At 33.1% G+C, this 26,339-nt stretch overlaps 1 protein-coding gene across 1 annotated transcript in view; it reads right to left on the reverse strand.

Annotated features, from left to right (window-relative positions):
- LOC108746557 (liprin-alpha-1) overlaps nt 1–26,339 on the reverse strand; it is a 306,428-nt gene that overhangs the window by 17,468 nt on the left and 262,621 nt on the right. The window contains exons 17-18 of the mRNA XM_018483406.1: nt 18,285–18,534; nt 9,930–10,075 (exon numbers count right to left, since the gene is read on the reverse strand). Coding sequence (XP_018338908.1) covers nt 9,930–10,075; nt 18,285–18,534 — 396 coding nt within the window. The remainder of the gene's footprint in view (nt 1–9,929; nt 10,076–18,284; nt 18,535–26,339) is intronic.

Raw genomic sequence — 26,339 nt, forward strand, 5'->3', positions numbered from 1 at the left:
TTTTAAAAATTTGAGGTTACGTATTTGAAAAAAAAAATTTGCTAGTTAATTTTTAGATCAAAGCTTATGCAGCTACAAATACAGGGTGTTTTCCGCGAGACTTCTCCAACCGTCCACAGGAAGGTAGATGGGATCAAAATAAACATAAAAGTCTTTTACCATTTAGCGATATTCGTAATAATAATCGAGATATTAATGTTTACAATTATGTTAATGAGAGCGTGCCGATAGAAACTTTCTGGCCGCTCGAGGTATAGCCCGGCTCACTTTTTCAAACATAGGCTTGCTCTCTTACCTCTCCAACGCGCTACCGGCGCAGCCTTGATTGATGACATTTCCCTGGAGGCCCTCAAGATCAGGGACTTTAAACGCTTTTGTAGGCTAGGTCGAATAACTGTAAAATTGGGGGGGGTGAGAACTACAAGGATGGAGGAGACCGCTTAGACTTCGCGGGTCTCACGATACCTATAGTACAAATTAACTTGCATTACAGCAAAGGCGCTTTTAACCAGGAGCATGACTGTGATGCAGATAACAATAGCACTCATTCAGGAGCTATGGCTCCTAAATAATGTTATCAAGAGACTGAGTGACTGCGGAGTCATATACAAAGCAGAAACTCAGGATAAAATAAGGACTTGCATTGTGATTAAAGATTGACTAAATGCTTTTATTATATCATAGCTCAGCGAGGGAGACTAGTGGTACAACTGAGGCTCAACCTGGACAAGGACAACTCTTGGATGTACTGTGGGGTTGATTCACATACCTACGATTCTCAAGCAGCACCACCACAGAAAAAGGTTGAAGAGCTGGTGTTTTATGCGAAGGAACGCAGGCTCCTCTTGGGATATGATGCAAACTCCTATCACATAGGGTGGGGGAACAAATATAAACTCGAGAGCGGAGAGCTCCCATGAATTCATAATGGGCACTAGTTTGGTCATCCTGAACAGGCAATCTGAACCCACCTTCATGGACTCCAGAAGACAGGAGATGATCGATATAACCATATACAGCGAGAAAGTGGCTGGCCTATTACGGGACTGGAGTGTCTAGAGAACCGTTAGGATTAGACTACAGGTTGATTCGCTCTTAAACACATAGAAAATCTAGAATGAGGACGCAGAACAACAACAACTGGGAGGGCTATAGGAAGGACTTTGAAACCATTCTAAAAAACGCTCCAACCAGATTCCACTCCAGAGAGAAGGCTCAGTAGTGAGTGACATGATAAAAAAGTCCTACGAGGTAAACTGTCCTGAAAGATCGAAGCACTCACCGACTAAGATGTTATGGTGGAACGAAGAGTTCTCGAAACACAGATCGGAAGTGAGAAAGCTCTTCAACAAAGTAAGAAGAAAAAAAACAGCGGACTGAGAAGTTTACAGACAAGTACAACGCTATTATAGCAAAGCGATAAGTATTGCAAAAAAAAGCTGGAGGGATTTTTGTAAAACATTGAGAGTGTTCCTGAAGTATTCAGGCTAAACAAAATCAGCAAAGATAACACTTCCCGTCTGGGCTGCTTAAAGCTTCCGAGCAGAAACCACACCGAGATAATAGATGAAACCCTCAAACATCTAATATCTACTCACTTTCCTGGTGTTCAGAAGGATACCTACTTATCAAAGAACAAAGCAATCCTAGAAATATAAGCCCAGGAAATAGTCACTGGCAGCAAAAGTAATATCACTTGACGGGGTCGAATGGGCCATAAAGATCTTCGAACCTTACAAGTCGCTGGGACCGGATGGCATATACCCAGTACTGCTCAGAGAAGGATCTTATTGGATCCCCCGACAAAGGCATTTAAGGCTAGTATAGTCTTGAGATACATCCCTCAAGCATGGAGTGGCATCAGAGTGATGTTTATACCCAAGCCAGGAAGAAAAGGCCACATATGGTTAAAGACTACAGGACCTATCAGTCTTACTTCTTTCATTTTGAAGACACTGGAGAGATTGATTGATAGGTATCTGAAGAATAATGCCCTTCTTATTCGGCCGCTAAACTCCTCCCAGTACGCCTATGGGGAGGGCAGATCTACGGCCCTGCACCACCTAATGAGTTTTCATCGATATTGAAAGGACTTTTGATAGCACCTCAATCTCGTCGGTGAAGGACGCCATGATAAGACACAAAATTCCAAACGTACTTGTGGACTGGACTCAAAGCATGTTGCAGGGCAGAAAACTGACCATCAGTCATATCATCATTGAGGGGTGTCCGGTGGCGGGCTGCCCACAGGGGGGAGTTTTCTCTTCTCTGCTGTGATGCTTGGTGATGGACGAGCTCCTCACAAAGCTGGAAAGAATCTGGCTTTCAGGTCTACGGCTACGCAAATAACGTGGCCATAGTTACCAGAGGCAATTTTCTCACGACTTTTAAGGAACACATGGCGAAGTCTTAATGATCGTGCGAAATTGGTGTAGGACGAGGAAACTGATGGTAAATCCAGAAAAAACCTCGGCATAGTTTTCATCAGGAAATATAAGCCTGAACAAGTAGAACCTTTGAGACTTTGGGGCAAAGCAATAAACTACACTAACTCGGTGAAGTTACCTAAGAGTACACCTGGATCCTAAGCTAAACTGGAAAACATACCTCAAAGATAGGAGGACAAAACTCTATATCTCTATGTGGGCTTGCAGAAGAGTCATGGGCAGGAACTGGGGAATAAAACCTAGATTGCCCTATGGTTATACAAAATGATATTATTACCAAGGTTGATATATGCTGAGATTGTCTAATGGCTAAAGGTGGAGGCAAGGAACTTGCTCAAGAGCCTTCAGGAAGAATACCTGAGGGCTGCGAGAGGAGCCATGAAAACCTATCAAGGCGCTGGAGGTGGCATTCAGTTTTCCACTCTTGCGCTTGGTGATCATCAGCACAGCAAGGTAAGCAGCATACAGAATGAAGTGTTGGGGGAGTAGAAGAAAACCAGTTGGTCACACTAGGCTGGGTCTGTCCGACAGGCTCCCCTTCACACTGAAGCAAGACAGGATCCCCAGGAAACACCTACTGGAAAAGACCTTTAAGATTCAAATATCGGCTAGGAAGGACTGGCACCCAACCCAAACGTGGACGTATGGTACACGGATGGATCGGGAGCAAATGATCGTTTTGGGACGAGCATCTACGGCCCCAACATCAATCATGAAAAAAACATACCAATAGGAAAACTGTCCACAGTTTTTCAAGCTGAGATACTTACTATCTCAAAGTGCAAAACTCCTGCTCGATAGAAGAATCAGGAATTGTATTTGCATCTGCTCGGATAGCAGAGCCGTAAATGCACTTGCAAAGACCTCTACAGAACAAAGACCTCTACTCGTCTGTAGTTTGGGACTGCATGCAAGCCCTTGACAAACTAAGAGAAAGTCACCTTTCAAGTCACCTTAATATGGGTTCCTGGTCATCAGAGAATACCGGGCAATGAAACGACGAGCGGACGAGCTAGCAAAGCTGGGAACAGAAATGCTGGGACCCGGCTGAACAGACCGCCGGAGTTCCCTTCGTACTAGGTAAAAAAAAGATTAAAGAAATGTTGGAGCGGGAGCATTTAAACTCTTAGAAAGATACAAAGGGCTGTTGGCGAGCCAAGAAATTTATGGAAAAATCCAATCCGGCCAGAACAAAAGAGCTGGCAGCAATGGGAAGAAAAAAACTGAGAATGGGCATAGACCTTCTTACTGAACACTTGGCCCTCAGAACACACCTATTCAATATAGGACTGGTCGAACAGAAAAACTGTCGACTCTGTGAAGAGGAAAGCAAGGACAGCGTGCACCTGTGTCGTTGTCCTATGCTTGCCTGCAAGAGATATAGATCTCACATGTTTCTAACACTCGAAGATTTAGACGGAGCAAAGATAGGCGACCTCGCCATAGGCCTGACACGCAGAGCGGGGTTGGGCTTCAGTCTGGCTTCCTACTTTGAGAAAAAGTAGGAAGTGACAATAGAACTTTAGAGACCTAGGTCACGTTAGGCGGCTGTCATAGTCCCTGCATTATTATTACTACTACTGTTACTACTATATTTTTCTTTAAATATTCATAACTTTTTAGTGCAATCGCGTTTCTTATAAGACTTCTCATAAATAACATAATGTCTCATAAATCTCATAATGTTACGAGAACGATAGCGCTAATAAAATTATTACGGAAATTTTTGAAAAAAATAAGAAATTATACAACAATTATGCACGATAAGCATTGTATAATTATATAAAAATTTGACTTACAAAAGGAGACACTTATAACATTAAAAAAATCTACTTTCTCCGCATTTCTGGAATACAAAACTATTTTTACTATTTCATATGGATCCCAAACCACTTCTTGTGGTTAACTAAGATCCCGCAAGAAGCCCAAAATTCAAATTTTTTTAACATCCTCCTTATACGTAAATATGTAGTATATAGCGGATACTCGTATCAAAACGGGTACTCGTATCGCTAATGATTCTTCGGGTACGTATATTGCGCACAGTTCTGCGGATATTCGCATCGTACACGTTCTGCGACGACAGGTCAACTCCATTTAATGTATGTTTTCTTAATGTACGTAAATGTTTTATTTGGAATTAAAAATCTGTTTTATAGCGACGCTTTTTTCTGCCAGATTTTTTTATTTTATGCAAAAATATGTCGAATAAGTTCAATTTCATTGATTTTCGAAGTTCAAGGGATTAAACTGTACAATTAACCAGAATAGAACTCATAATATAATAAATTTTATAATAAATCCAGATAATAAATTTGTATCTTTGTGTGCACGTGATAAGTATGAAATTCTTACATTTAAGGTGACTATGATAATAACTTACTTTTAATAATACTATAAAATATTGTTCCTACATGCTAAAATAATATTGATTGCTCTAACAGTAAATATTTACTTCTTATTAGAACTTAGAATATCCGAGTACTCGTCCGCCCACACAGTTAACTATGTGTACGCATGGTTCCGCGGATATACGAGTATACCTGCTAATTCGGAAGAATTTCATGCTTATCACTTGTATACAAAAATACAAATTCATTATCTAAATTTATTATAAAATTCATTATATTATGGGTCTTATTCTAGTTAGTTGTACAGTTTAACACCTTGCACCTCAAAAATCAATGAAATTGAGCTTATTAGTAAACAAACTGGAAAAGATAACCCAAGTAGCTACCGAGACGAAGAATATTAGGGAATTATTTAGAACTATATAGAACTATATAGAATCACTAAATGCCTAGCAAATAAAAATTTCGTTCAAGCTTAACCAATTAAAGATAAGAACGTTGAACTAGCATAGGCGTACTCCAGCAAGACGCAGTTTCATGTCTGATCGGACTATTTAAAAGATATCTTCAGTTTTCAATCCAACCTGGATGTCGGCGAATCCGATTATATAATAATCATCGGATTATATAATAATAACGATTATATAATAATAATAATCACTTAGGAACACTCAGGTGCATCCTGTTATTTTACTCAGAATTACTTAGTTCACAGCCATCTCCGCTCGCAGAAATAAACATAATTAACTCTCGAACGGCACACTTATTTTCAGCATCTTTACGGCACACATGGGTCATTTGTGTCCAACTCGATTTTAAGGCTCTTAAAGTGCTATAAAAATTCACACATGTTCTTTAAGATCTTCACTAAATTATTCTGCTATGTAAACGTTGGAAAAATTTGGGGTGATATAGGGTCAGGTGCACAGGTATATGAAAAATAAGAATGTTAGAAAGTGCATGGAACACGAATGACCTATGTGTGTCGTCCGAGGGTTAAGCATCTCAAAAACAATAAAGCGGCTAGGCTAATATCGTCCCCGAACTATCGAAACTACAACACTATCGCCATTTTCAAAGTCCTCAAGCCAGTGCTCGCAAAGATCTGGAAAACAGAAAGGATTTCGGATGCATAGAAAGAAGAACTTATCATAAAGATATCCAAAAAGAGAGATTGTTTTTATTGTCATAACTGATAGGTTATCACTCTCTTAAGGAGGTTCTCGCGTTACTTCCTAGTAGTCGATAAACAGTTTATTCATAATAATATGTAAAACAATTAAAATAATAGAATAAGAAGATTACTAACAATATCTTATGCCAGACATTATGTACACATAATTATTGTTAATTTTATATGTTACTAAATATTTTCAAAATGACAAAATAAAAGTCGTAAGATGCTCATTTAATGTATACACATCGTCCATTTGACATACATACTAGCTTTTTTCATTGAAGAATATAAATTTTTTGTAAACTGTACGGTTAGTTTAAATTAAACTTTACGAGAACAAACTTAAGTATTTACTTTATAAATCAATAATTATTGAAAAACTTCTGAGAGCCGATGCAAGTTATTGTTGCAAATAATAATTTATTATCTAATACACACATAAATTAATATAAACATTTCGACCCATGTTTAGAGTCTTCTTCAGTAATATGACGTTGTATAACAAAAAGTGAAATTTCTATATTACATGAAGCGATGTTGGTCATCTTACTAAAGATGACTGTAAACGTGGATCGAAACGTTTATATTAATTTTTGTGTGTATTAAATAATAAATTATTATTCGCAACAATAACTCGGCTCTCAGAGGCTTTTCAATCATTATTGCTTTATATCATTAGATCGTATACAATTTTGTAATTGTTTACTTTATAATTATGACGATTTTTAAATTACTGTCTTATATGCAAGTGTCTCAATTTAAAAGAGAATAACATACAGAATAAAATTAAACTTTCAAATTGTAATATAAAATCCTATAAATTTAGAATTAAGTATCTTCAAAATGATACGGTATAAGACAATGAAATATTTTCTAGATATTATTGATATTATTAACTTTTGTATTATTAGGTGGTTAATTTAATTCCTGCCATTTTTTCGTCTCCAAAATTGATTTGTTTCGAAGGGAAGATGAATGAATATCTTAATCAAAATAATTTCCTCCATTTTCTATTACTTTTTCTCATCTCTCTAGAAACCGGGCAATTCCACGATGATAGAACGCGGTGTCTTTCGAGATAATCCATTCATCCATCTATTTTTGGATCCTTCGTAACTGGAGAAGTGTGTGTTCGTAAAAACGTGTTGCATCGGAAAAGATGATAATTCAACGGTGCCAAGTCTGGAGAGTACGCTGGATGCAGGAGGACTTTCCATTCACACTCTAGAAGTGTCTTCACGCTTTTCGCAACATATATGATAGTCGAATGTTATCATGTAAAAAAATGATTTTGCATCGATTAGCTACAGATGGTATTTTTTTCATCAACTCGTTAACCAATCAACATAATTACCATTGCGATCAACTGTAATGGTTTCATTTGGATGCAACAGCTCGTAATAGTACACCCTCCTAGTTTCACTAAATGCAGAGCAAGAGACGTTTGTCTTTTACGTCAAAATCGTTTCGAAAGCGTTTAAACCAAACTCTACATGTTCTTTCCGATGGAGTTTCATCACCATATTTCAGATAATAAACGACGATTTCAGCTGTAGTTTTCTAGAGGTTGAAGTAGTGAAGACACACTTGTCGAAAAAGCAGCATATCGCGGTTCATTTTCAATCAATTGGAAAATCTCTTTGGTGAGAAATCTAACTTGTAAGGATTGAATCACTTTCAGCAATATCTAAACTACAAAATTCGACTTTATCATCAAAATTCGCCAGCGTTGGATTCGGCATCTTCTAATAGCGAGCGACAGAGATTAAATTAACCACCTAATACATGTATATTAGACTGTTAAGGAAAACAAAATTTTTTTTCCCTTGGTAGTCTAATACATATTATAGATTTGTCTTATATTTCATTAAACGCAACATCCTTAAATATTATCAACAAAATTATAGCTCATCTAGTATCTAAAATCTCTTCATTTCTCGAGTCTTTATTACACCAAAAAGGATGGTTTTCAACCACTACGCTCGTGTGTAGACCAAATAAGTACTCTCCGTATCATTTTTGAGCAATCTAACGAATGGCGCTCCCCATTTTATCTTGTATTTACTGATTTCAAAAATGCTTTCGACAATCTTGAGTATACATCTATATGGAATACCCTGTGAGACAGGGGCAGGGGGGCAATTATAAACATTGATCACATAAGATCTATATCGAGGGACCCGTTGTTGTGTCTTTCATCAAGGAAAATGCGGCGACAAAATTCCGATTCATACCAGCGCAACAAAAATGTATCCTCTCCTCTTTAATTTTCAACCTAATGCTGGATGCTATGACGATAAAAGCTACAAAAAAAAAATGAAGTATTAACTGGGTATTTACTCCAAAGTAAACTCGAAAATCTTAACCATGCCGATGATGTACATATGTTTAATGGCTCACTTACATAAGAATATGCAAAATAAATTTAACGACGTCGCCTACTGCTAAAATAAACTCAAGATTTAATATACAAAAAGCGAAGACACAATGCGGGTAGCCACTTTGAACAAAGCTACATTACTCGTATATATAGAGCTTATTGAGGATGTTAAAAATTCTGCTACTTGGGCAGCATATCGAGAGACGGAAGCTCTCTTGGCGACATCAACAGAATCCGGAAAACATCTGCTGTTCTTGGCATGCTGCGTAGTGTTTAGAAATCCTCCCATTATACCAATGCAATTAACTAAGCTTAGGCTCTTCAAAACCAACGTAAAGTCAGTACTGTTGTATGGATAGGAAACGTGGAAGATAACTAAGAAACAAACAAATCGTCTTCATGTGTTCATGAATCGCTAATCACATAGAATTTTTACGTATATTTTGGCTCAAAATAATTATCACCATTAACCTACTTAAGAAAGCTAATCAAATAAAGATGGGCCCGGAGATAAAAAGACGTAAACGGAACTCGAACACATTTTGACACTGGCTCTGGACTGGAATTCGCTAAGTAGTAGATTCAGAGGACGTCTTAAATCATCGTCGAGAAGATCGCTCCTGGCAGGAATAGCGGAGAGCAGTAAAATATAATCAAAGATTTAAAAAATGGCGCTCAATAATGTGCGCTTATATATTCTCCAGTAGAGAGTCACAGGATTTATAATATTATTATTGAAGCGCTGCAATTTGATGAAACATCACACACATCGAAAAAAATTTAATATAAAAGTATTTTAAAATAAGCTTTCAAAATTTTAAACACTTTTTTGAAAAAATTAGGTATGATGATTTTTCACAAAGATATCGAATTTTCTATGTGTAAAATTTTATTGTGTACAAATTTACTCTTTTTAAAATATTTTTTAATTTCGGTGTCAAAAAGCTTATGGAAAAAGAATAAAAAAAAGAAATGTTTGTTGTGCACTTAATTCGTATAATTTTTTCAAAATCTTTTAAAACTCTCTCCGATCTTCAATTCTAAAAAAACTTTTACACAAAAAGATTTTACGCAATCAAAAATTCGACTTTGTGAATAATCATCATATCAATTTTTTTAAAAAAGCATTTTGAAGTTCAAAAAATCATTTAAAAATATTTCTTTATTTATTAAATTTTGTCCGATAACGGTTCATCAAACTGCAGCACTTCATAGTAAGCCAAAAATATTGCAAAAATATCAATTTTAATTTAGGAACAAAATATTGTAGAAAGAGATTCAAGTGTAAATTTAAAGTGTCATCTTTGCGCTTTAATATGCATGGACGGAAACTTCACTACGATTTTTTTCACCGAGGCAGTTAACTTTTCGTGAAATGCGAAAAAATCGCAAGTATTGCTAAATTTTTGACCAGAGTTGTATACAGATGCGATATAAAAAAAAAACAAGTACAGATTTTGATGTTTTTTTGTTACTACAATCATGATCCAATATGGTCGCGGAGATTAATCAGGAGCCTTAATAAAATTCATAATATCTGTTGAAATGATAAAGTATTATAATCTTGTAAATACCTCTTCTTTTTCCTGCGATCAAAATCGCTTTTACTTCCAAGTGTACCAGCCACACATACACTATCTCCATAGTCTGAATCAGCTGGTGTACTTGCACCTCCCATACCTGGTATATCCCCTGGTATTGCTGTATCTTTCCCTTTGATCTGAAATATAAATCAGTAAGGATTAGTATAGACAAAATGCTTGATAATTATTACAGTCAAATTTCTTTTTTTAAGTAAAATTTAGATTTATACAAACGGAAGTTTGTGAGAATTCACGGTAAACAAAATTTTCATTAGAGAATATATATGTTAATACATCTTTATAGCGCGCGCGCGTGCTTGTCACATGCGCATATTTTTAAAATTTATATATAGTTAATTAAAAATTTTATGATAATTGATAACTAAAAAATTACAATTACATAATATTAAAATATTATAAAGAAGTAATATATCACAAATATTATTACTATATAAAGCAATAGACCTTATAAAAAAGTTTTAAAATACATACACTTTATTTTCCTTACAAGGAATCAAGAAAAAGATTAAAGCAGATAAGAAGAGGAAATGTGATTAGAACAGAGGAATGTATTAAAAAAAGGAGTTTAGTAAATGATGAGAAAGAAGAAAGGAAATAAATAAGGAATATATAAATACAGAAGGAAAAGCGTAGAGGTATATAAATAAATATTGAAAAAAAGAAAAGAAACGAAAGTACGTAAATAGACAAAGCAATCATTTCATTTATTAGAAGGATTAAACAACATAACGATGTTCTAAAAACATACATCGTACTTGACAGAACCATCGCTGGGTACCGTCATATGCAAGGAATCCCGCACATGACGATGAGGTGCGCCCGTAATTATTTTAAGTAAAACAAAGCATAATTCACAGGTGATAGCAGCATGCCGAGTATACGATACCGAGTATGATAGTTTCAAGCAGTAATGAAAGAAGAGGTAAAGGAAATGGAAAATGAAGATAGATAGAGAGATACTAAGGGAAAGGTAACGAAGAAAAATAATAGCCTTTTTTGACAAAACTAGTGCGCACTCAGTGCACATTAAAGCCGTTCTACACTAATCTAATCTGAATGTAAAAGTGGGATATATCAATTGATAAAATGTCTAATGTATATTTTGCCAAATAACATAATAAAATGCGCTGTATTGAGAACTTTGAGGATTAACTCGTTTCTATATTTTTATTAAACATACATCTTTACATCAATTTATGTACAACAGCTTTAAAATGCATCGAATGTGTACCAGTTCTATTAATGAAAAATGCTATAAGAAGAAGATGAATTAATAGAACATTAATAAAATCCTAAAAAACTAAAAACAAAGAGGTTTATGAAAGAAGAGAGCGATGGGAAAAGATGAAATAGAAAATAAAGTTTGTATATGTAAAAAAAAATAGAAGAAATCCAAGCTCGAAAGTATATACAAAATGTATGTAAAAAAAATTAAAAAAAGTGTCTTGAGAAAGATGATAAACAAAGTTTGAAAGTTTGAAATGAAAAAAAGGAGAAAATTTCAGTACAAAGAAGCAATAAGCCTAAGATAAGAGAGGAAAAAAAATAAGATAAAAAATTATAGAAGACTAATACTTTTCTAATGTGTAGCAATTAACTCCTTTAGACTTGACCCAGTAAACAGGTATGTCCGAAAGATAGTGTAGATGTAAATATTGGGACTACAGGTGGCTTGAGTAGCTTTCCATGAAATGGATTTAATACAATGCGTTACTCCTGCAACAACTATGTCTCCAGAGAGAAATAATTAGAATTCCAAAAGACAAAATTCCAAAGACTAATGACATTGAATAATTTTGTGACGTTCCCTTGAAACCATTCCAGAAGACTAGTGTCGGGGGCTATCAACCATAACCGTAAAAGGTTTGAATACAATAAATCCTATTTCAAGTGACGTGAAGCTCACATCAATTTTTTTTTTGTATAGTAAGTCAAACAATATGTCTAATATTTCAGGATGGAATAGTTTTATGGAACGCGTTAAATCATATTTGGAGTACTCAAAGTCATGCATTTTGTATCTTCCGTTTATAATTTCAACCCTAAGGAACTAATTATATAACACCATATACGTATAACTGTATCTTCAAGATATGTTAGACATAAAAACAAAAATGAATACTAAGTATAATCGCTTCGTAATTGAAGGTTATTTTATGATCAGACGTTCTGATAAGCTTTGGAGTAGTATTTGGACAGACAATTGAGCAAATATTCATGAGGTCTATGAAATTAAGAGGAGATGGATTGTCTCACGGTCGAGGAGTCACCGATAATGTTAGAAATAAATGGATCCTCACAATGCCTATCATAGCAGATATTTCAGAGCAAATTGAAGAATTTTGTAAAGTTGCATTTGTTACAACTGAACAGTATGTAGATACCAGGTCATCACGAATCACAAGAGATACAGAAGACGTGGAAAAATTTGTTAAGTAGTTATCGTTACACAGCCCGTTTCCAATTCTTGACGAATGTATGTTTCTCAGTACTGGAATACAGGGAGATATAAACATCAACTGTTACAAAGCCTACGAAATCAATAAAAATCTTAAGCCAATCTAGAGAAATATTTTTACTATGAATTAGCTCCTTATTCATTCACGCTTTTTGATAAAAAAGGGATGCAAAAAACAAAAAAATTAATTTTATACAACTCCTTTTTACCAATTTCTCTGCTTGAGTTAAATAACTTCGTACATGTATCCAGATAGCAACGTGTCTATCTTATTGCTATTATTATGTTCCTTACTAAATATACATTGCTAAACATGTGTTGCTACCAGAATTGCAGCAACTGAGTCCTCATTTGTTGACAATTTGATGCCTTCATAATATGATAATATTGAATAGCAACTGGCCAGTAGTTTGCCGACAACTTTAAAAGTCATCATCAAAATTCGTACTATTGCCATCATGTTGCCACAATAATATGCAACATCATGCAATGATTTTTTCATATTGCCGATACAAGATAACATTGATGCAGCTATCTTGCTGTTAAACTGCTGGCAATACATATACACATTATTGCCTGCATGTTGCTACAATGTCGGTATATTCAAAATCGTTGAAGACAAATCTATGGCAAATTGTCAATTACATCATAAGCAATCACAGATTTGTGATTTTGCTGAGACACGCTTTATTATTTGGGTAATAAATGGTGGCTTCCTTCTTCATGTAATTTGGTAACTTATCAGAACGTCTGATCGTAAAATACCTTCAAACAAGACCTTCGTAAAAATTTTGGAAAAGTACGTTGATATGTCAGAAAATATTATCAAGCCAATAGTGTGATTGTTTTCGACGGCTACCCAGAAGAAGCTAAAAATAGCAACATAAAATCTGCCGAATGTCTCCGTAGATTACAAAAACACATTTCAGTCAATATGGTGTTTGACTCGATGATAGTTACCACACAGGAAAAGTTTCTTGCTAATGACAAAAATAAAAATCGACTTATCTCATTGTCCGAGACACTGAAAACTGTAGGATTTAACATTAAACAAGTTACTGACGATGCTGATTATTTAATAATACTGCAATTGAATTATAAAATCATTATGATTCTGTTATTGTAGTCAATGAAGATGTGGACTTGCTTATATTTTTGACCTAGCTCACTCTTTATCTAACATTTATTTTATGAAACCTGATAAAGAAAAAATTGAAGAAAAAATTTATTCAACTAACAGCTTTAAATATTCAAAAGAAGTTGCAGAATTCATATTGTTCACGCCTTTAGCGGTTGCAATATAATTTCAGTATTTTTTAAAAAAGGAAAATTAAAATTCATTAAAGTGCTGGCGAAAACTCGACTTTGCGAGAAGTCGTGAAAAATTTTAAAAATCCTAATGTTCTTCCTGAGTCAATTTCCAAAGCAGGAATATCATAAAAGCTTTATATGGAGTAATATCCGACAAAATTTCATTAAATGACAATAGATCAGAAATTTTTGCGAAGTCTCTCAAAGACAGTGTTTGCAATTTGTCATCACTGCCACCAACTGCAGCAGCAGTGTATCAACACTCCTTTAGAACGTATCATCAAGTTCAAATGTGGTAACCAAAAGAATCCGCTAGAATAAGGTTGGAAAGTTTCTTCTCATGGTTTGATTCCAATTACCACATTAAATGATTCCGTTCCACAAGAGCTTCTTCTTCAAATTTCCTGCAAATATACAAAAGGTTGTAAACGAACTCGCAGTTGTAAGAAGACTGAACTTTTGTGTTCATCAAGTTGTGGAAATTGTCGAGACCACACTCATGCACAAATATTTATATTGACGAAGACTTGCTTGACTATGAACTAATAGAAATTGAAATCCTCCAAAATCTTGACAATGTAAAAAATAACGATGTTGCAGCTGAAGAAATTGATCTAACCGAGATTGATGATGGAAAAACTTAACACACAAACAACATCCTCAACTACTCCAGAATCTCCCATAGAACATGGAGTGATTCCTAAACGACGCCTTAAATTTTGTATTAAAACAATAAATATTTTTAATAAAGTTAATATGATTCATTAAAATTATTTAAAAAACAACTCTATCCTATCAAACACATGTTATTTTCTGTTTCTATACTTATAAATACTAATTTATACAATATTATGAAGATGTTAATATATTGAAAAACTGTTAATAAATTTATTAATTACGTGAATAGAGAAACAACGTCTAAAGAAGCCAATTTATAATTAGGTTCGAAATAGTTGTTTTTTTATTCACTAACGTACCATCTGAATTAGTGACAGAAAGCATTGAAAAAAGATGGAACAATATTTATAAAAATATTCAAATTCCTAAAAACGAATTCCTAATTGTAAACAATTTGATCCGGAACTCCATCTATTATTTTTTCAACAAACAATTCTATCGATAAATTTTTGACTCTCCACTATAACCGATTATCGCCAATATTGTGTTAGAACGTTATATTAATTCATTCCAAAAAGTATAATTATTTGCGCGACCAAAGTGAGGACATTTTTATACATGCTCGGAAAAATGATATCAGAGATTTGTCGAATATTTTCTTCTTTGAAAAAGAAAAAATGCAATGAAATTTATTTTATATTAAGTATTTAATAATTTCGACATTATTTACTCACAATTTTATAACTCTAAAAAAATAGAGCGATTACTTCACCAAGAAATCTTTTTCACAAAAATGCTTTTTCGACAATGAATATATATTTTAATTATGAGACAATACATACTTGAATACGCTATTAATAAAGAAGCAAATACTACAAACGAATTTTTACTTTCAGCAAAAATCAGACGAATTTACATTTGACAGGTCCAAGTCATCCAAGCCAAAGTTTTATTGCATCACAATTAGCGTCAAGGCAATTAGCAACAATGAAATGATTGCATCATTAACGATCGACAGAAAAAGGATCTAAGTTTTTTATCCCCTCACTTCAACTTTGCAATATTAACGTACAAAAATAGGGGCCAACTAAAATATTCGAGATCCAAATGACCCACTCATGTAGTTGAGGATTAAATATAACATCCCTACTGCAAATTCATTCAGACATCTTAAAACTGTACTTAAGATGTTCTTAAATGTAAGAATCGGTTATAAATACCGGCTTGTATCGCGTCGTGAAATTGGTACTGAATCTTTCCTTATCCTTTTATTTTTACTTTATAATGCATCATAGGTTCTCTTTTTACAGAAAGAGAAATATAAGGTGTGTTAAACAAGGAAAGATTCAGTATCAACTTCACGACGCAAAGCAGGTCGATATTTATAGTCGATTCTTACATTTAAGACTGTCTTAAGTACAATCTTAAGATATCATAAGTCTAACGGAGGATTGTATTAGTATCGTAAGACATTATTTAAGACGATTTTAAAATTAAAACAGACAATAAATATCGTCCCATGTTTCACGTTTCACAGTTGATAGCTCATGCACACTATAGATGACGCGGAGCAAAAGTAGCCGTAGTTTGGTCTAACTGCACACACCATGTAATACTTCCACTATGATGTAAAGTTACACGCCCTCCAAAGCAGGAGGGGAGATGGAATAGATCTCGCTTCGTATGGAAAGCTGGAAGCCCTGAGGGGCGGGGGGGAGGGGTGGTTAGATGAATTATGGATGCGTTCCGATCAAGAAGAAAGACTAAGGAGACTCCACTCAGTCTAGTCAGTTCTCAGAATATGGGCCGATTTTGCGTTTCGAATTAAGTTTTGATTTTCGACACTCACGACGCTTGTGAACTTTGTAGTCCTGCGCATAATGAGTGCGCTGTAGGAAAAAGTATCACAAACGTAACTTAACCCTGTAAAGGCGATTTTGTCTGCGATTAGTTCTCGTCAGGCAGGCCAGGAAAGAAGATTAAGTTACGTTCGTGTTACTTTTTCTTACGGCGCACTCATTATGCTACAAAGTTCACAAGCGTCGCGAGGATCGAGAATCGAAACTTAATTCGAAACGCAAAATCGGTCTTTATTTACAAAAATGGAGTCTCCTTAGTCTTCCTTCCTAGTTCCAATATTTACTGTCAGTGCTGAAACTATAACTAAACAGTATATGTTACATGCGTTATACATTTTTAACATTGGCAGTGAATATCGGAACGCACCCCTCATTTCGTGTGAAAAGTTGTTACATAAGTAAGAGAAGTTAGTTTTTAATATTATAGGTGAGTTAATATTATATATGGCAGAAATAAGACGTTACTTTTTTGTTAATAATTTTTTAATAAATAATGGGCAATGGCTAAAACCTGTTAGAGGTCACTCATGATCATAACCTTGACAACGTATGTCAACGTCAAGATCACACACACATTGGGATGATCTCCCTTATTCGGTACATTTACTATTTTTTAGATGAAAGCGTCTTTCTTTCTTTAAACGAATTTGTCGCTATAACATATAATTATTTTGATTATTTGATCTCAAGATGTAATTCAATTAATATTTACAATATAATCTACATACTGATATGAAGCGGTTGTTAAATTGATATACGAGGGTCGTTTGAAAAGTCCGTGCAAAGTCAGAGATATAGCACTATTGGCGCGTATCAAGGTTAGATTTAGTTAGTAGCATCTCTTGGAGGAACACACACCAAGTTACAGCCAGATCGGTCTATTTGTTTGTGTTTGGCATTCATTTGAATCGAGGAAGTCGAGTGATTTTCAAAAAAATGGACGAAAAAGAACCTCAGCAGTTGTGGTCGCAAAATTAATGGAATTAGGGTTCCAACTCGTCTCACATCCCCCCTACTCTCCAGACTTGGCTCCCTCGGACTACTATTTGTTCCCCAATATGAAGAAATGGCTGGCGAGAAAAAGATTTTATGGAAACGAGGACGTGATTGCAGAAACAAATGGCTATTTTTCAGACTTGGACAAATCCTATTATTCGGAAGGGATCAACAAATTAGAGCAGCGTTGGACGAAGTGTATAAGCCTAAAAGGTGACTATGTTGAAAAATAAAAAAAGTTTACCCCAAAAAATTAAGTAGTTTTTATTTTTGCACGGACTTTTCAAACGACCCTCGTAAATACAACATTTCGTGCGATATGAAGAATCAGAATGTAGAATTTATAAATTCACACAAAAAATACATATTTAAGCACTAAGATTTGTTACGATCGAATATATAGGATTCTTCTTATTTAAAATTTGATTTATTCATATCAGTCTAATGATTTGATTTATTCATATCAGTCTAATGATCGCTTCATATTGTTAAATTTAATTGTTATCTAAATCTTTTATTTCTTTTCCCTTATTCATGCAATTACGAAAAAATAAAAGTTATTTATCTCAAATATCAGATGTTTTAAAATTATTCCACAAAAATAATTTGCAGAAAATGTAAGTACCTAAGTATTTTCATATTGCATAAAAATTTCATTCGTTTATTTCCAAGAAATATGGGGAAAGAATAAAATCTATATAAGTAAGAAAAAAATATTAACGGTGTTAAATATTAAAGAAACGTTTTATAAAATAAAACAAAAGATTAATCTAGAAACTTAATTTCAAAGAAAATACTTTAACTTCATATATACTCCCACAACAAAAACAAATCTTCGAAAAGTTTTCTAGAAAAGTTTTAAAATTTTAAACATACCAAATACGAATCTTATATAACACATAATTGAATTACTTAAAAACTTTTTATATAAAAAAATTATTAAAACGTTCATTGCTAAATGAACTTTCAAAAAGTTAATGACAATATATTTCGATATCTTTATGAAAACAGCATCTCGTGAAATCTCATAGACTTCCGTTTTTAAAGTCGTAATTTGGGAATAAAAAAGGAAAAATCGTTCACCTTTTCTTTTTTGCTGAAAAATCTACCGAGGCTACTCTTAATGCCTTTCTTTTTTTGCGCAGCCGCGACTGCAGCCGCAGCGGAGCTGATGGTTGATTGCATATGCAGATGTGATGTTGATAATTGTCCAATAGGCAGCCCGACGCTGGAGAAGTTGTTCTTGTGCAAACTGTCCTGGCTGCTGTGACGTGAGGACAATGGGGAAGGAGGAGTTCCAGAATTGAGTGCGCCGTTGTTATGCTGCCCATGCCTGCTGCATGGAGCGCTAATCTAGTTTCTATTTCTACACTAATTGATGCTACTACATTCTAACTCAAGCAAGAACATTATCTTTTTAGTATTTTTCTTTTTCTATTCTATATACTAATACTTTACTATTTTATATAAAACATACACTACCGTTCATGAATTTGAGAACGCGCAATTTTTTCACATTTCACAAAAACTTAAGTATTACGGAAAAGAAATCGTAGAGAAACTTTTAAAAATATATTTTGAAAAAGAAAAATAGAGGTATCAAAGTTTACGAATTATCGCCATGTAGTGATTTGTTGCTAATGCTAAACATTCCGTGAATTTTGCCATTGACTTCATTAGAGCGATGAGCACACTGATACTGAGTTGTACCTCTATGGAATATCATCGGATAAAATTTAATAGATAAATTTTAAAGTAAACTTTTAAGCTTTAAAACGCTATTTGAAAGAAATTGTTGCTATAATTTTTCGTAAAGATATCAAATTTTTTATTGTATAATATTTTAACTCAATTACATAAAACATGTCGACAATCAAAAAAGTTTTCAAAAAACTTTGAAAAAGTTTATACGAATCAAGCACATTATAATAAATATTTCTTCCCTTTCTTCTTTTTTCTCTAAACCTCTTATAATTAGTTTTGAAGTTAAAGAATGTTTTATAAAAATTAAATTTTTACATAATAAAATTGTACATAATAAAAAATTAATTTTTGCGAAAAAGTACATAGCATAGCAATTTTTTTTCAGAACGCATTTTTAAGCTTAGAAAATTTACTTCAAAATGTTTGTCTGTTGAATTTTGTCTGATGAAGTAAAGGGCTTCAAAAAATAAAAATATTTTTAAAAATATCAATTTTCAATTTTATGAAATTTAAGAATAAAATATAGATACATAATTCAAATGTCAATTTAAAGCTTCATTTTTTTTTGTATTTAAAATGCATTAAAAAAAATTTTATTTCATTAAGATACTTAAATTTCTATAAAATGAGAAAAAATTGCAAGTGTTTCCGAATTTATGAACAGTATAGATATACGTTTTTAATATTTCGTGTTTCTGGTAATTATATAAGGTACAGCATATATCTCTGCTTTATTTATTTATATACAATAGATTAAATAAATTCAGGAATTTTATTTGTGTAGAATGAATGTGTTCAGGAATTACGCTAAAGGAAGTTGATTGTGTAATTTGAAATAAGGTAAAAATTACAAAAGTGAGCAAAGGTATTGATAAATTAAATTGTGAAAATTCGAGTGAATTTGCTCATTTTTGTAATTTTCACCTCACTTCAAGATACACAATCGACCCCCAGATAACTCTATAAGCTATAGTACACGTTAGGTATGTACTATAGTAGTGCTCGGAATTAATCGGTACGTACATTCATCGATTAAAAGATTGCAACAGTTTTTTCTACGGTTTTCGAAATGCAACTGCAATTTATAGAACTTTGTGAAAATATAATTCCTCTGCAAAGAATAAAAATTGCATTTTCACAAAGTTCCCTGGACTTTGGAAATTTTAATCTTCATATTCGAACATGTCCAAATATATAAAGATTGACCGATTTCATATGTTTTTATCATAGGCAAATTTTAGCTCTAAACTGTCACCGTTCTTTAACACGTTTCACATGTCCCAAATGATCCACTCAAATTTTTGTGTTAATTTAACATAAGATGAATATATTAGAAAATAACACAAATATTATGTAAAAAAGTAATACAAGAAGCATAATACTTTGACACAATTTGAAAACAAATTTTATGTTATTGGCACATTTATAATGTTAAATTTAACTGAAATTACCCATAATACTATTTTTAGTTTAGACGATATAATATGTGATATTTAACATGTGCAATATACTATATAGACAAATATTTACTGTTACAAAGAGAAAATAATACATAAAATATCTATACCTTTTTACATATATAATTAGTTGTATAGAACATATTTCTTCAATAAAATTAAAATAACATTTATAATATATTAACACATACATTTTATTCATTTATTTTTAGAATTTATATTTTAAAACTACATTATTTTTATATTATCTGTTTATTTACTTACACATTGTATTTTAATGACTGAGAAACGTTAAATTTTAATTTAACACAAAATATTCAAATAACACAATCATGTTACGTTAAATTAAAACTCGGATATGTTAAAAATTTAACACAAAACTTTTACAAGATTTGAGTAAACCGTTTCTAACACAAATACAAAATTTTTACTGTGTAGAAAGTTTGATTTAACTAAGAAATTAACAATTATAACAAAAAACAAATTAAATCTGGACTAATGAGAGTCAGCGCGAACGAAAGTGCGCAAAAATTTTACAAATAAATTTGTTAATCCATACGAAGTGTTGATATCATCTTTATTTGAAATCTTGAAAATTCTTGAACGTTTTGATTCTCTTTGGAATCTTCATCAGTAATTTTCTTAATCCATATTAGACTTCGCGGTCAAGGTAGTCACTCGCGCTGACTCTCATTAGCCCAGATTTAGTTTGTTTTTTGTTATTTTAAGGAGAGAGAGTCCTTGTTTAATATTTATTATTAACAATTATGTAAGAAGGAAAATATTTTAATAATTATTTGCTATAAGATACACGGTTACATGCATATGTGACCATACCTTCCAGTAAATTATTATTAGTGCATATTTCTTAAATCATAAATCACATGCATATTTCTTATAATGCGCCTTAAAAAGAGTAAAGACTCCTATTATGAGATACCGAGTTTGTTTTGAGTAAATGGTAGAAATCTATTGGCAGAATTTAAAAAAATAATAGGTCATTTTGAAGGGAATTTAATATAATGTTTTTTACTTTAATGTTTTTGCTTTAAGATAATGTTATGTAAAATTTAATTCAAATTTTTTTTTTATAAATTAAAGAAATGTAAGAAATGAGCAAATCGCAAAGTAAAATAATTGTGCTCCTAATATGAGATGTCCCGATAAATCGATAATAAAAGTACATCAGTATTACAATTAAAAAACTTTATTTAGTATTTCTGAAATACAAATAAACACAGTGTATGTGCAAAATGAGTATGCGATACATTGTACCTAACTGACTCGTCTTCAGGTAGTTGGAACCAAGCATCGCAGATACACTCGATATTTATTTCAATTGTCCTTTTTATTATTGCACAATAACATTTATACTTCAGCAACGATTTTCACTATGACATAGGAGCATAGGTTATTTCATATTAGGAATACTCTGGGTATCTCATATTACGATTTCCACGCCTTACGATTTTACGATCATCAAATCTAATCTTTCTATAATTAAGTAATTCATCAACATATCACGTCTTTTTAATACGATCTTACTCTACCACCACAAAAAAAAATTTATTGCCAAATATTTACTAAATAATAAACAAGCTCATCTCAACGAGACTTGAAGACATCCAATCGTTGCAAAAAAAGATCTTAGAATTTGGATCTTTTTTTGCAACGACTACAGACACGATCTAATAATGAATTTTCCACTAAATAGTTTTCATTTCCAAGAACAATAAATGCATAGTGGGACCAATAGATAGCGTTTATTAGTTTAGCGGAAACGCTGCTATTTCATATTAGGCGCCTATCTCATAATAGGGGATTTTCCTCTATATGTCCGCGCGCGATCCGAAGGCTCGTCCATCAAGCAGTAAGCGGTAGTAGAGGAAAGTAGGCGGCGTTTCAAGAATCGGAAAGTGCAACTAATTCCGAGCACTGTATTATAGCAAATGTGTACATTAGAATTAGGGCCATGACACACAAAGCTTAAGGCAGTAAGACGTAAGCAGTCAGGAAATCAACATGAAATTTGAGTGACCATCCATACTCTTTTTCCCGGAATGTACTCTTTTTCGGGCGTCCGGACAGGTTTTCAATGTGAACTTTTTTTTGTACTACTTTTGGGACTTGAAAGCAAGCGAGGAAATCGGAAGTTATTGAGGTATTCTCCGAAAAATTGAGTTTCTATATTCTCGCATGCCGAGCGGCGAGATAGGGACATGCTATTGTCACATTTCAACCGTCTTCAGTGCGGACTAGTGTTCGTTCACATAGATACGAAATATTTATGCATATGTGTACGCTCGTCTTAAAAGTTTCTCTCTTTAGAGAACACGCGCGAAGAGGTATATTTATAGGTTTAACTGTGGAGCGCGATTGTAGCCAGAGAAATACTTTAAGTCACTGTGACACTGTCACACATGAATAGAGTGACCAGACGTCCGGTTTTTCCAGACATGTACTTTTCTTTTAAAACGTCCGGGGATGTCTAGCCAGGTTTTTAGCGTGTTTGGATGTCATTCTGAGAGAGGGGGGGAAGGAGGGAGGGGGGGGAGAGAGAGAGAGACCGGAAATTATTAAGCTCATCACAAATAAAATACACAATGATTACTGTGTATCTGTAACAAAATTAGAAAATTATTAGGTATATTATTATATTAAAGCCATTTTTTTGGTAATATTAAATATGTTTTCATATTCTTAGGATTTTTAAACTCTTTTTCTTCTACTTATATTGAGTTCAAAATACAACTTATTTTGTATTACGATTTAACCTAAAATATCCTCTTTTTTGTTTTATTTTTGAATCGTAGTGTCCTACTTTTATACTACTTTCCAATCAGGAATGTCCTAGATTAGATCTGGTCACCCTAACCATGTTGAATTGACTAATGCTTATATGATAGCCTTACGGACTCTACTATGATTGATCAATTCGTTTACTTCTTACGTGTTTACTTCTTCTAAGTGTTTAGGTTCATCTACACGACAAGGCGTAAAAACGTGGCGCAAGAGCGCAGGCATAAGCTTAAGCGTAGATGCAAGAAGTCCGCACCATGCTTTTACACGGGAATGTGCGACACAGGCGCAAAATAAGCGCAAGACACGTACGAATGTTTAAACATTGTTGTCGTTGATACAAACAGGTGATGAAAAATAAACTGCTGTGATTTTTTATATCTGCAGTTTTAATATACAATTGTGTATTGGGATACACAAAGTTAATGAATGTACGGATACACATTACACGTTCTTCTGACAGATTATTCTTTATTGATCCATTATTATCACCTTCTTCATTATTATCAGGAGACACGATAGTGTCTTGATAATAATTTTCCTTGTCCATGTTTTTAAGGAACCGTGTAAACACGTATAACATAATCGCGTCAGCAAAAACATCTAGCGTAACGTGAGCACAAACGTTGGAAATAAAATTAATTTATTTCCGTTGCGCCTTTTCACGCCACTACGACCAGAAGCAATTCTCTTGAGCCTGCGCCCTTACGTTGCCTGCGCCCTTATGTCGTGTTACGCCTTGTCGTATAGACGTGCCTTTTGTGTGTCATGGCCCTTATCTGGGCGCAATTTCTAAACATATTCCTTCTCAAAACCAACACTGATTGTGACAGAAAAATGTTTGGTATTTGTAACTATAATTATATATTACTGTAATTATCATTATTACTGCTATAATAATAATAGCAGTAACTATGTGCATAACCATATATTTTATGGTTGTCCCAAAATATAACTGTAAAATTATAGTCACTTGAATAATTTTTATGGTAATTTTAACTTTTTATGGTTATAATAACTATAATTATAGTCATTTTAAGACTTTAAATACAAAGCGCCTTTTCGGTCGAGTGTTAAGATGTTGAACTACTATCTAATATACATTCAATTAAATTGAATTAATATTTCAGAAATAAATTGAGAGCCGATGGATTTATCGGATTCACACAATCAATCTGAAACAAATAATCCCCCCAAATTCTCCCAAATCTTAAAAAACTGTAATAAACTTATTGCGAAAAATTAAATTGAAGTAATACTTCAGAAATAAATTGAAAAGGCGCTTTGTATTTAAAGTCTTAATATTCATATAGACGGTCTTGTTTCCAATCATATAGTCATTTTAGGTTGCCAACTATTTACATTTGTTGCTAAAACACATAGTTACTGTTATTAATAACTTATAGCAGTAATAATCATAATTATAGTGATATATAATATTATAGTTACAAGTACCAAACATTTTTCTCTCAGTGAATGTTTGATTTAATTTAAACTCTACTTTCATTTACTAAAACTTCGGAAGATTATTATTATTGCTTTTCATTTTATGCGTATATCGCAGTTTAAATTTCAATTAAAAATTTTTTAAAATAAATTCCACTATAAATTAACTAAAAAAAATGCTTTTTGTTATTTATATGTATCTTTGAAATTTCTTCATAAGAACATCCTTTTTTAATTGTAAATCGAAAATTATTAATTTACTTTAAATTGTTCAAAGAATGTCACTAAAAGGACATTTCAATATTGAAATATATCTTATATAATGCAGAGAGAGAGAGAGAGAGAGAGTGAGAGAGTGGGAGGGGGAGGAGAGGGAGAGAGAGAAAGAGAGACGGGGGAAGGAGGGTAACATTTACCTTGGTATTCTTACTAAAGAAACTTCAATTTTTGGTAAATTTTCGGATTTCTCGCAAAAAAAATAATTATTCATTTTTTACATTTTTTTCCTCCTAATTTCGAATGTGACAATACAAAATGATGCTCATTCATATTTTGGCTATCATATGGAAAAATCGTGCTATAAAAAAAGAAATTTCCTGCATTTACCTTTAAAATTGTTCGCGTCAAAAAAAAAAATTTGAAACAAAAAATGCTTATCATCATTTTTTCCATAAAAACGATCGTATACATAATGAAACATATCAAGAAGACGGTAATATCTTGCGCCAAGTGTACCTAGCACGAGACCGCCCCGTATCTTTACACGAACCGACGAGTTGCGAGCATCTGAAATTATCGGATCATTGAAAATACTCAGAAGTTGATCGATTCTGAGTAGTCTCAATGGATAAATCGAGTTTAAATTATATAATTAAAGTGTTTTTTTTTATTGTCTATGTACTCTACAAACGGAGATATCGCGATGCGTAATCCGAAATGTCAAATTTTGACATTAAGATACACTATATCATCATCATTGCCTGAGACAACTTGAGGGATGCGCAGTAGGACCAAATTTAAGATCCAAATTTGATAAACCGTTGTGTAACAACTTGAGAGATGTGTTGATTGCTTTGAATTGTCATTATGCGCGTTGTCTCACCTGTTTTCTTCCAGCATGATGACATTACTTATCTACTGTTTCGCTAACTCTATATCAACATAACGATAGAGAGCTGGATCGCTGTCATTCGTGGCATCACAATTCGTGAAAATACATCGTTACCGTAATGGTCGCAGCACAGACTTTCTTTTTATGCATATAACGCATAATGCATAGTGTATAAGAAAATCAATCAAATTCTCTTTTTCATAAAAAGGAGCGTGGGATTTATAATAGAATTCGTAATTATTGTAGGGTCTTAAGTCGCGTAGAAAATTAACCAATCACAGTCAAATATGAGAAAAAAAATCTTTCTATTGTTTTTGATTTCTATTGTAGACTCCGTAGAAGAAAAGAAAGAATTTTGATTGGTTGATTCACATATGACCTATGTATTATGCATTATAAAAATCTATGCTGTGGTCTTAATCAGTAGCGGATTTACGGGGGAGGAGGGAGGAGAGAATAAGGGCCATGGCCTCCCCTCTTAGAGTTTTCTTTTCCAAAAATATAGCAAAAAATTATATATATACTTTTATATATACTTTTAATATTTCTAAAATACTTAATTAAAATTTTGACATTTTAAAAATATTTTTTATTTTATGAATTGTTTAAGCATAAAAAATA

Source organism: Trachymyrmex septentrionalis, unplaced genomic scaffold (assembly GCF_001594115.1).
Source record: "Trachymyrmex septentrionalis isolate Tsep2-gDNA-1 unplaced genomic scaffold, Tsep1.0 scaffold178, whole genome shotgun sequence".
In the NCBI taxonomy this organism is placed as follows: Eukaryota; Metazoa; Arthropoda; class Insecta; order Hymenoptera; family Formicidae; genus Trachymyrmex; species Trachymyrmex septentrionalis.